Consider the following 12675-nt stretch of genomic DNA (forward strand, 5'->3'; position numbering starts at 1 on the left):
ACGCGGGGAAAACCGCGGGAAAACGGCTAGTAACAAATAAAACGACAGTACATTTTAGAACGAAACAACTTTTTTATGACAGGGTAACACCAATCTGTCAAATACTGTTTCTCTTCTTTTCTGTCAACCGCTGTTGTTAGACAGGTTATCTAAAATGGTGAGACTTAATTTGAAAATATTTCATGAATCCGTTGATAATCTCAGTGATAAATTATATGAAATAAGTGCTAGTGAATATTTCTAATGTGCTATATAAATATTTTGTGCCATGGACCTCCCAACATTTACAATCGGTAGTCGACTATCTTTGGTGACAGTGCTCAATTCAACTACATGGAATGTTATAATGTTTTCAGGCCAAACGCACGAAGAAGGTCGGAATCACTGGCAAATATGGCACACGTTACGGTGCCTCCCTCCGTAAAATGGTTAAAAAAATGGAAGTCACCCAGCACGCAAAATACACTTGCTCGTTCTGCGGTAAGGTTAGTATCGAAACCTTGTTTTTATTACTTACCGGCTGAATGCCATTGCCGTCTACATAAATACATACTGCTGGCTGCTGCTGCAGCTAAATTCAGAAATGCACATCATTGATTCATAGACTTTATTATGAATTTACTTGGAGGTTATGTTTTCATCACTAGACTTTTAATTTCACATCTGAAATAGTTATTTAAGTCCGTTATTTTTGTAAATTCAATGTGAAAGCGACCTTATCATGGCTATAATATTTCACAACATTGTTAATACTCTTTTTGCAACTGTATGTAAACTTGAAATATAGATAGGTATTTGCATTTCGAGAATGGCGGTAATGAAATATCTTCTAGCAGTAATACATACAATGTTCCATTGGAAATGCAAACTTTTGCTTGGTAACTTTGCTATTTTTGTACTAAATTCAGACAGTAACAAATTATGCCTAGGATTTGCTATCCCTCAATATTATTATTTTTTATATCAAACAGAAAAAATACATCAACTTGCAGCTGAAAATACCATGCTATCCAATAATGATTATTTATTTGTATTTCCAGGATGCCATGAAGCGTTCCTGTGTAGGCATCTGGTCATGCAAGCGCTGCAAAAGGACCGTAGCTGGTGGTGCCTGGGTATTCTCTACCACCGCTGCCTCCTCCTGCAGGTCCGCAGTCAGGAGATTGCGTGAGGTCAAGTAAACATCTGACATTAGCTTAAGAAAATAAACAAAACACCAAAATATTTTGTTTTATTTAAATTTACAATAAATTCTTAAGATAGCTGTTATGAAGGTCAATTTTGCAGTCAAATATGGCATTCAACTGGACTTGCTGAGTTACAAATCAAACCAGTTTAAAATCTTTTTACACCAATTCACATATAGTTACCTCCTAGCTGTTCTCCAATGTTTAAACTGCAACCAGAAGGAACTTCTACCTGCAGCTAGATCAGTGGTTCTTAACCGGTGGTCCGCGGACCACTGGTGGTCCCTGGAGGCATTCCAAGTGGTCCGCGAAGCTTAGCTTCGCGACGTTGCTATACGTTATCTAACTTAATTTTTATTGACTTATCTATGCGAGCGGGGGTTTTCGCATGGACGTATAGCGGGTGTGTCGTACCTAGTCCCCCCATTCATGGAAATGTATGTTTGGGCTACATTTTACGTAATATTTGGTTGAAGTCCGATAAAAATTTCGCGCTCGCTTCGCTCGCATATTCAGAAACGATATGCCCTCATTTTGGCATTTGTCAACAAACAAAAAGTTAAGTACGTTTGGGCTAAATTTTACGTAATATTTAGTTTAAGTTCGATAAAATTTCGCGCTCGCTTCGCTAGCGTATTCAGAAACTATAATATAGCCCTTATTTTTGCATTTGTCAACAAACAAAACGTTAAGTACGTTTGGGCTAAATTTTACGTAATTTTTGTTTTAAGTCATATAAAAATTTCGCGCTCGCTTCGCTCGCGTATTCAGGATATATGCCCATATTTTTGCATTTGTCAACAAACAAAAAGTTAAGTACGTTTGGGTTACATTTTACGTAATATTTGGTTTAAGTCCGATAAAATTTCGCACTCGCTTCGCTCGCGTATTCAGAAACTATATTATGGCCCTTATTTTTGCATTTGTCAACAAACAAAACGTTAAGTACGTTTGGGCTAAATTTTACGTAATTTTTGTTTTAAGTCCGATAAAAATTTCGCGCTCGCTTCGCTCGCGTATCAGGAACTATATGCCCTTATTTTTGCATTTGTCAACAAACAAAACGTTAAGTACGTTTGGACTAAATTTTACGTAATTTTTGTTTTAAGTCCGATAAAAATTTCGCGCTCGCTTCGCTCGCGTATTCAGGAACTATATGCCCTTATTTTTGCATTTGTCAACAAACAAAATGTTAAGTACGTTTGGGCTACATTTTACGTAATATTTGGTTTAAGTCCGATAAAAATTTCGCGCTGACCCAAAAATTCAGATTTTTTTTTTATAAATAATAAAGAAATGAGTGCTAATTTAGGTAAACCGATGAGGTGGTCCCCGGCAAGACAAACTTTAGTTAAAGTGGTCCCTCATGTCAAAAAGGTTAAGAACCACTGAGCTAGATAAAGAAACAACTATGTCAAACAGGATTTAACAACCATAAGCTTTCAGACTGCTGGCTGTAGTAAAGCCATTGTACTTTGTGTGAAAGAAGTTTAAAAAAAATCAACCAAGCATGGTTTTATCTTAGCACTGTTTCACTGTTATGTACATGAAGGTACTTTTAGTTACTTGTGAGATGTTATCTGCATTGTAAATATGGGCATTGTGTGCCATTTTATTTTAAACTCATTACTTTTTGTACCTACCAACTTTAAAAACCATGACCAAATAGGTAGGATATTCCACGAGTAGGGCGACTTCTCCTCCAGAATGTCTCCAGTCCTGACGCCATAAGGCTTAATGGCGTAGTCCTTCCAGTCTGCTCCGACTTTCGGTATCTCAGTTTACTCATTGACGGCGATGCGATGGTGCAATAGTTCGGACAGCAAAGCACGGAAATAACAGAATGGCTGAAAAGGCGGCAGACTACGAGAACAATTTGTGACATGAGATCATCATCCTCTGAGCCTTTTTCCCAAACTATGTTAGGGTCGGCTGCCATTATAACAGGATGTAGCTGAGTACCAGTGCTTTACAAGGAGCGACTGCCCTGTCTGACCCCCTCAACCCAGTTACCCGGGCAACCCAATACCCTTGGTTAGACTGGTGTCAGACTTACTGTTGTACTGGCTTCTGACTACCCGTAACGACTGCCAAGGATGTTCAATGACAGCCGGGACCTACAGTTTAACGTGCCGTCCGAAACACATGAGAAGATAAGAGACTCCATATAAAAAATAGGGATAAGATGTCATTGTCTAGGCTTTTGTGGGTGCCTACTTTTTCTTTGTAAACAAGCTATAATAACTTATGTTTATTGTTGGAAATATAATAGGTACCTCACTTTTTGATGACCGGCATAAATATAGTACCTACCCCTATTTACCTATTATATTGTTCTGGCAGAGGTATTACAAGTCCAGTTTGAACTACTTCGACTACTACCAAAACTAGAATATAATACTATCTCAATAATTATTGGGCTATAACTCTGAAATAATTTCTCGACCAGTATAGTTCTCGAGATAAGCGCGTTCAGACATACAAACCCTTCAACTTTATCAGGCCCGCCGCTAGCTGCTTGTTCGCCCGCGTGCAAAACTGATTATGCCGCCCTACGACTACATACGTTTTGTCAAAAAATATGGCGGATACAGGGGGTCCGGACCCCCCCCCCCCTCCGCCCATTCATATCCATGTTACAGTCCAACAGAAAAAAATATGTACATGCACCGCTCTGATTGCAGAAAACCCACCTACTTTTGGATAAATAACTATTGCAATACATAACATACATTACACATAACTTTTTATTTAAGTACTTGAAATGTTCAGAGTAGGTAACCTAAGCAGTCCTGGGTTAGCCCATAAGCAAACTAAGCAATTGCTTAGGGCATCAATGCAGTGCAATCATTACCCAAGTGGCCTCTATGTATTGAAAGATTGTGATTAACTTAAACTAACGCACTTAAATATCTATAACAATGTTTAAATTCAGTAAAATATGCTATTTGGTGGGTTTCCCGTTGAAAAGTCAACTTATAAGACACATGCCATATGTAAGGAAGCGCGAGCGGAGCGAGCGCGAAAATTTTTTAGTCTAAGGACACAAAACAAATAAAAACCACTGTAAATTAACAAAGCAAAGTCAAAAAGTAAGACATGCACAGAAGTAAAGTGCAAAAGCCGCGAGCGAAGCGAGCGCGATTTTTTCCTTAGAGTTTTCTTGAAGTAAACATATCATAAAAAGCCATGACGGACGTGCGCGAAAAATATTTTTTCGGCATTGAATGCCTCAACAATTAAACTAAGATAAAATGCGAAATCTGACATGGAGCCGCGAGCGCAGCGAGCGCGAATTTTTTTGGGGATGCAAAGGGTGAAACAGTCAAAATTGATAGGAGACGACCAAAGCTAGGGCGGCTTTTTCCGAAATTTTATTGGTTTAATTTTGCCGCCCCCTAAATAGCATTTGCCGCGCGCTACGCCACTGGTTAAGAATCTTTTATTTTGAAAATGTCCTTTTAACAGATGTACCTAACTGAAACTGGCAGTGTAAGTAAGTTCTTAGCGCTATTGCTGTGTTCGGAAATATTGAAATCAAATCATAAGTAAAAAGATATTGTATTTTTTAAATATTACGTGATAACTCGCTAGATTTGCCGCCCCCTAGGACGTGCCGCCCGCGTGCTGTGCACGCGCTGCACGCCCGCTTACGGCGGGCCTGAACTTTATAACAGAAGATAGGTAGAGATAAGTCTGCATAAGTACAGTTGCAATAGGCGTGCTGAAAGGTTTTGGAAAATTACATTTGTGTTTCAAGCACATTTTATTTTTAAACTGTGATAAATTTTTGACAACCTGAAGAACAATTGATAAGATATTGGTTTCATGAGCAGCATCGCGTTTGCAGGTTCTTGCCGATATCTATCTTATGTGACAGGGCTAAGTAGGCAGATAGATGCACCTACGTTTTTCAGCAAGTTCTTAATTCTTAGGTACCTAAGTAGTACTGGGTAAGTACTCAAAAATCCGTCTAGGGATATGTAGGCAAGTACTTATAAGGAAAAATATTCCTCAGCTTCCGTCCGCTGTCACTCCGTGGAATGGAAAATACGTTAGATTTTCGTTCACCCGAATATGAAGGTAGTTCTGTCTGTTCATCTGTATTAAAACGATGATTGAAATGCATGTAAATAATTTGGAAGGAGTCTTGTCGTCTAACCGCCGGGAACTGGCATAGAATGAATCTATACTAATATTATAAAGCTTAAAGAGTTTGTTTGTTTGTTTGAACGCGCTAATCTCAGGAACTACTGGTCCGATTTGAAAAATTCTTTCATTATTAGATAGCCAATTTATCGAGGAAGGCTATAGGCTACTTTTTATCCCGGTACGGGAAGTAGTTCCCACGGGATGCGGGTGAAACCGCTGGCAGAAGCTAGTATTAGTATAGATAGATATTTAATTATTTCGCACTGAGGAGTACCTACTAAGGGCACGCCACCATCGTGGCGGTAAGTCCCCTCTTTGAGGAGTGGCTCGGGAGGAGTCATGGCGCCCTCACGTACCGTATGACGCACGTCCTCACCGGACACGGTTGTTTCGGGAGGTACCTGCACCGAATCGGTCGTGAGGAGGCGCCCGGGTGTCACCATTGTGCGGACAGCCCCGAGGACATGGTGGACCACACAGTCCAGGGGTGCCCCGCATGGGAAGGGCACCGCCGGGTCCTCGTCGAGGCTTTGGGCGGCGGCGACCTCTCGCGTCCGGCCCTGGTTCAGGCCATGGTCCGGGGCGAGAGGGAATGGGATGCCGTCGCCTCCTTCTGCGAAGCGGTCATGCTCGAGAAGGAGGAGGCGGAATGCCAGAGAGTACGCACCTCTCATCCCGGCCGCCGCGCTGGACCAGGTAGACACCATAGGCGCCGGGTGTCGCGTGATGACTCCCGGCCACCGTAGGCGTGGGTCTGTGGGCGGTGAGTTCGGGTGGCTCATCGTCCCTCTGTCTGCTTAGACGACAGACCCGTGTCGACGGCGCGCGTTGTTCCACGCGCTCCTCAAAGAGATGTCAGCAACCCCAGCGGGGCCCAGCAGGGCCAAGGCCTGCCGGGGCTGCGGGTTGTTCGAAAGAGATACCGCGGCCCTGGACCCACAGCGGGAGGGATCATTTGATGATTTTTGACGTCGTTAAAAAAAAAAAGGAGTACTTACCTACTAGTTGTACCAACAAAGAATGTGTTTAGAAATGCGGATAAAGAAATTGAATTAGAAATGGTAGTTTGTTTGTTCGCTTATCACTCACAATGTATTTGCATCTATACGTCAGACTCGTTTGTACCGATAACAAAAAATAACGTCACCGGAGTAGTCAGCCCCGGATCTAGGGGGGGGCAAGCCGGGGCCTGTGCCCCGGGCGGCAAATTCAGGGGGCGGCAAAATCAGGCGGCTGCCAAATTCACACTTCACAGACCAATGGATAACGTGTTGTAGGTTCAGAGTAGTAGATAGATGGATAACTCATCATTTATTTAACTTTGACCACGGAATAAATAATAGCACAAGTACAGCAATTTCATGGCCATATCAACTTGAGCGATACCCTGCACCACTGCACGAACATTTATTATTCACGAGGCGAAGTTTTAGCAAACTAAAACTGATTAAAAATTATTTGCGATCATCTATGAGCCAGGAACGCTTATCGCATATATTTATTTTTGTTTTAAATCCTACATCACAGATTACTGTAATGGTTAGGTACCTACAGCGCCATCTTAACCGATGATGCAGGGTGTGCGCATGACCCGGGCGCCTTGCTCGGTCTCATGGGCGCCACGGGACGCCCCACCACCAGGAAATTTCGATGAAATTACATTTCGATACTGACAAGCAAAGTTTCTAAAAAAGTCGCATTCGCTTTGTTTGATTGATCATTTTGATTATTTTTTACTTTTAACATCCTCCAACTAAGTGAAAAAATTCTTGCTCGCTACGCTCGCGGCTAAATGACAACGCGGCTGTTTTTCTGATTGTTTATTATTTTTATTGACTCGGTCGTCGGTCATTGATTCAGTCTCTAATCACGTTTTCTTTTTATTTGTACATAATTCCCAGTTTAATTTGTGAGTCTTCAAACAAATAATTTAAAAAAATTCGCGCTCGCTACGCTCGCAGCTACTTGTTGCTTTACAATGTCCTTTATCAGGTACTTTTATGTCGCGGGCTCAAAAAATTTCGCAATATTATACATGCATTGCCTCAATGACTTCATAAGTCAAGTCCACACTGCCTTAACTTTTATAAGTCAAATGCAGTAGCGGCGTAAGCGGGGGGCGGAAGGGGCGGTCCGCCCCGGGTACCACATCTCGGGGGGTGCCATCTTGGTCGACACATATCTGCATGACCAGGATGGCGCGGGCAGAAGGGACAAGTCACATTCTTATCTGCGAAGCCTAGGTTCACTACCATTTACTGTTTCATTTTATTTATATTCAAATTTTAAACAAAACTACGACAGAGCATGCGCGAGACATCGAGGCGGTCACCCCTCTCAGTCCGACTGTCACCCCTCTCTTATTTGTTTGCTTTATCTGATTACTTAAATTAATTCCTCAAAGTTAGAAAAAAAAATCCGCTCGCTTCGCTCGCGGTTCTTTCTTAATTTCTATTTTGTTCTGCCCTTGCTTTTTGAGTACTCAATCTAACAAAAATTTAAAGCACCGAAGTAGCAAAAACAACTGACGCTCGCTTCAGTCACGGTTTCTTTTTATTTGTGCTTAATTCAGAGTTAAATTACAGTCCTCAAAAGTAACAATTAAAAAAATTCACTTTACAGTGGTTATTTTTAAGTTGTTTAGGCGCTATTTGTAAGCGGAGGTGGAGGACTTTGGTATCCCACATCCAAACAATTTTGCGCAGCTGCCTCACTTTCCGGTGGTTTTTTTTTTTCAAACTTGTTTGAGTACTTTTGTGTTCCAAAACTCAAAAATTTCGCGCTCGCTACGCTCGCGGCTTCTTCACTGTACAGTGCTTTTTTTCAAACTTGTTTGGGTACTTTTGTGTTAACAAACTCAAAAATTTCGCACTCGTTATGCTTGCGGATTCATTTACCGTTTTTTTTTTTTAAATTGGGATCTTTTGTGTCCTACATCTCGAACATTTCTGGGGCTCACTGTAGGTTTTTTTTACTACGTGATTATATTCTGTCGTTTTTTTTGGGGAGGTGGGGGATGCTCGATAAGTAGTCCGCCCGGGTGCCACCCGATGCTACGCCGCCACTGGTCAAATGTAGTAAAAAATATATATTTATGGAGTCCTCAAAAACAAAAAAGTTTGCTTGCTGCTTATTACAGCGCTTTTTTAAACTAATTAACTTTTTGTGTCCCAAATTAAAAAATTTGCGCGCTCGCTTCGCTCGCGCTGCTTTTTACAATTACATCGTTCTGTCTCGACTTTCATAACTTAGACCGCCAACAGTTTGAGCCTACAATGAATTGGACAAATTTTTTGAAGTCCTTTACCTACCAAATAGTGCACTTCATTCGAACGTTCTTATTTATATTCCTTGTAACTACTCTAAGTACTTCAATACATAGGTGGCGCTTGGGTGACGATTGCACCCAGGCGCTTGGGTGATGATTGCACCTAGGCGCTACATGAGCTAGAGACGCCCCTGCCTGCCTACATATTGATAGCTAAAATTATATGGATGATAAAGGTGAAAATAAACATAAGTAGGTAGGCGGGGCGGCATTTTACAGATTTTGCCCCGCCTAAAAAAAATTGAAGATCCGGGGCTGGGAGTAGTGAACGGTGACTGTTAATGTAATATTATTTGTTTCTCAAGTATGGATTATAAATGATCAGTCCTAACATTATCACAAATACCTACCTAAATATTTAGTGCAATTTCAACGGGAACAATATTTTATCCTACCGGTTAATGTATGGGGTTAAAATATTGTAGGTAAGTACGGCTATTGCGTTGTCACGTACTATGCTGTTATGCTGACGGTACCCGCCCACTAGGCCGCCATTTATAATCCTGGAGAGTACCAGGGGCCCGATTCTCCTAATTTTACTTAAGCGACATACGATTCACGTTCGACTCGGTTCGACTGAGATCCAATCCCGACTCGATTACGATTGAAGCGTATGTGGCATTCCGCTATTTTTTCTTTGAAATAAACGTTTTTGTCCTTTTCTGTCATTCAATAATGAATCATTTTGTCTGCAAATGATTTACGATTGCAAAATGATTGTACAGCAAACTACCGTATAGACCAAAATCACCAAAATAGCAGACCAATCGCACACCAATCAAATGTCAATCGAATACGATTGGTCTGTTATTAGTAGCAGAATGTCCGATATGGTTAAAACTGCTATTGCGATCATATTGCGATTCGATTTTGACATTAATAACTTAGGAGAATCGGGCCCCAGTAAAATTTTATTTAAGACCATTGATTGAAATTATAGTTAAGGGGACTATAGTAATTTGTTATTTGTATTGATGAGTGAAAAGCAAGAAATACGTAAAAAAACTTTTTCGTGAGGAAATAGGTACAAAGAAAATAAATCCATTTCCATAAATAAATTAAAATGATTTTTACTTCAACCTAGAAGTCCGGCAAAATCAGTCTAATAAGTAGATACCGACTTTTAGTGCGTTGCAAAGATTTGCACACAAAAGTAACACCCGTTTTAGCATGCTAGCTAAGGACAAAGTCGCGGGCGAAATTTATTGTTACATTAAACAACAAAAAGCTAATTAACGGTAGTTTTAGCGAATGTTTCTTGATAGTAGCGCCATTAAAAAGTAATCAATATTTTATCGTTTCACAGTTAATGTTTTTCCTAATTAATAACATGTTATATTTGTAAGTTGATTTTTGAACATTAAATATTTATTGGTCTATTTATTATGTTTTAATTACGCGTATATTTAAAACAACAGGTTTTGCTACTTTATTTATGAATGTCGTAAAAATAATAATTGAAACCAACAATATAATTTATTTCAAATCACAAAATTAAATTATACTTTATGTACTTATAAAAATATCCATTTCATAGTTTTACGTTAATAGCACCAATACAAATTATGTAACTACATAATATCCAAGTCTTAATTTATGTACATTCAAGTCAGATTTTTATATAATAATTTGATATTATGTAACAGTAAAGTACTTAATTTAAGTACAATGTTTATGTGACACAGCATGACAAACATGATCCATTAGACAATATGTGAGTTAGGAAACAAACAGTTTACAGTAAAGTGAATATATTTTTTATAGTATGAGTTAGTTTTCAGTCAACAGTCACAATGAGACAATAACACAATGGCACAAGACTAAGTAATACTGCTTAAAATGCTAATATTTAGAATAGACTTGCTTACATTAGATATTGTCTTAATATAATAATTGTATAGAGACTTAACAAGTATACATTGAGATTTGTGCTAGTCTCCTAAATCACTGTCTTTATCACCTATGGCATATAAAATGCTAAAAGCCACACCCAGGAGTGCAGTACCCAATAAATCCCCAAGTGCAGTTAAATAGGGTATTGCTGAGTTGTCCGGATCCATCCCCATCCTCCACATCCACGCAACCATGTAGTGACTGATGGTTAGCAACAGGAAAACTTGCAACATCGCTGCTGACATGTAGATTAATATAAAAGTGGGGGTTGTAGATGTGTGGCCTGCCCTCAAGTAACCTATGGTGTAAATAAATATTAACTGTCCTGGTATAACCATCAAAAGCAATAGCTTTGTTGTACTTCCTATAACTGAACCTTCCTTCTGGCCTGTATGCAGTTGTGTTGAGAGTCTAGATGCATGTACTGCTACCATGTTGCCTCCTATGCCATTGATGACCAGTTGGTATACTGCAATACCTGTGTACACTGATACAGTGTGGTCCAATATGAGTCCACCAGCACTGCTTATAACCATCGCAGAAACAACTGGCACCCATCCTTCATCCAATGCTTGCTTAGTAAATTTATTGCTCCAAGCAATATAGCCGCACACTGGTACAAGAAGCGCGCCAACAGTTATAATAATAGATGGTAGTACAATGCTTGTGCCAATTGATTTATAAAGGAGTGATGCTATCCAAGATAATAGTGCCAAGGTTGTCAGGTCTCCCAGACTGGCAGCTATAGGTGTGGCAATGTTGTCAGGGTTTATATGCATCTTCTTTGAGACCACTATCACCCCTATCATGATTAAACCAAGTACAAAACTGGCAGATGATGCTGTTAACACACTAGACGCACACAACAATGATGCATGATGGATGTCAAACTGGCCCTCTGGTATCCATCCCATGGCTACAGCTGCCATAGCCGCCAGGAACCCCACAAGTACAGCCTGACATTGAATTAAACACAAATTGCCCACCACCAGGGAACCCAGATTGGTATCTAGGTGACCCAGATGTGCATGAGTTGACAGTCGAGATGCTAATGTCATTTCCAGATTACCTTTTAACCCCAGTAGGGCTGGAACTAATATATATACTTCAGACACTTTGGAGAAGACATCCCAGTGCTGCACCACATCCAGCAGAAGACTGGCAGCTACCATGCCAAACCCAGCCAAGAGGAAGGATACAAACATTTGTACTCCAGCCACCCACGAGTTTTCCTTCTCATATTTAATGTCGGGCGGCTTCTCCTCATTTGTAATTAGTCTGTATGTGTTGGCACTATTGGTAGTCTTTGTTTCTGACTCGAATTCACTAGTTCGCCCCATCCTAGAACTGTTCTTGTTTCTGTTCATAATTTAATTATATTTAAATCAAATTATTGTGATATGAAATGACACGTAGTGGTAACGAAAGTAAACACTTGCCTAATTAAACTGAAGCACGACGTTTACTTGCTTGCGTTCCAGCTGTTTTGACGTGAATAGTTCTCTGCGGTCTATCCTTGATAAGGAAATTAATTTAGTCACACCATTGAGTTAAGACTAAATAAACAAAATTATTTGCGGCTCGGGAGACGGCAACTTTCCGCTTAGCGAAGACTTGAACACTATTTCAGTTACATATATTTTTTTATAAAATACTTGACTAAAATTCCCCTTATCTTTAAAAGATCGTACATCGCGTACTAGCCTCAAATGGGTAGTAAAACAATATGTAATTTTAACCGAAGAACAGCTACTACAATGCTAGGTGGAATTGATCAATTGATAACAAAAATCACAATCACACACAACTGTCGGCTTTGCTCGCTGTCAAACTGTCAACAATAATTGTTGTCAGAATTTTTTATAATTATAAAAAAAATGCTTACAAGAACTCGTTAGATGGCCGTTGTACCTACTAGCGCATTACTGTGCCTTCGCCAAAATGCCAAGGCTAAAACAAAAAAACATAATAATCTCTGTAATAATAATCGAATCGATATAATATAAAATATGTTTATATATCAGGACTATTTAGTCAGACCCGTACTAATATTATATTGTTAAATCTAAAGCGTACGAAAAAATTTTCGGTAAAAAACGGTTTACATCCCTACCA

At 39.8% G+C, this 12675-nt stretch overlaps 2 protein-coding genes across 2 annotated transcripts; one reads left to right on the plus strand and one right to left on the minus strand.

Annotated features, from left to right (window-relative positions):
- LOC124639072 (60S ribosomal protein L37a) lies at positions 1–1222 on the plus strand. The gene is made up of 3 exons (XM_047176296.1): positions 1–157; positions 357–485; positions 1041–1222. Exons 1-3 carry the CDS (start codon positions 155–157, stop codon positions 1179–1181), a joined length of 273 nt encoding a protein of 90 aa, XP_047032252.1. The 5' UTR covers positions 1–154; the 3' UTR covers positions 1182–1222.
- Positions 1223–10124: 8902 nt separating this feature from the next.
- LOC124638660 (solute carrier family 41 member 1-like) lies at positions 10125–12534 on the minus strand. Its single transcript, XM_047175655.1, has 2 exons — positions 12000–12534; positions 10125–11919 (listed from the first exon to the last, which is right to left on the minus strand). The coding sequence occupies exon 2, from the start codon at positions 11898–11900 to the stop codon at positions 10599–10601; it is 1302 nt and encodes a 433-aa protein (XP_047031611.1). The 5' UTR covers positions 11901–11919; positions 12000–12534; the 3' UTR covers positions 10125–10598.
- Between the last annotated feature and the right edge of the window lie 141 nt (positions 12535–12675).

This window comes from Helicoverpa zea, chromosome 18 (assembly GCF_022581195.2).
Source record: "Helicoverpa zea isolate HzStark_Cry1AcR chromosome 18, ilHelZeax1.1, whole genome shotgun sequence".
NCBI classification, from domain to species: Eukaryota; Metazoa; Arthropoda; class Insecta; order Lepidoptera; family Noctuidae; genus Helicoverpa; species Helicoverpa zea.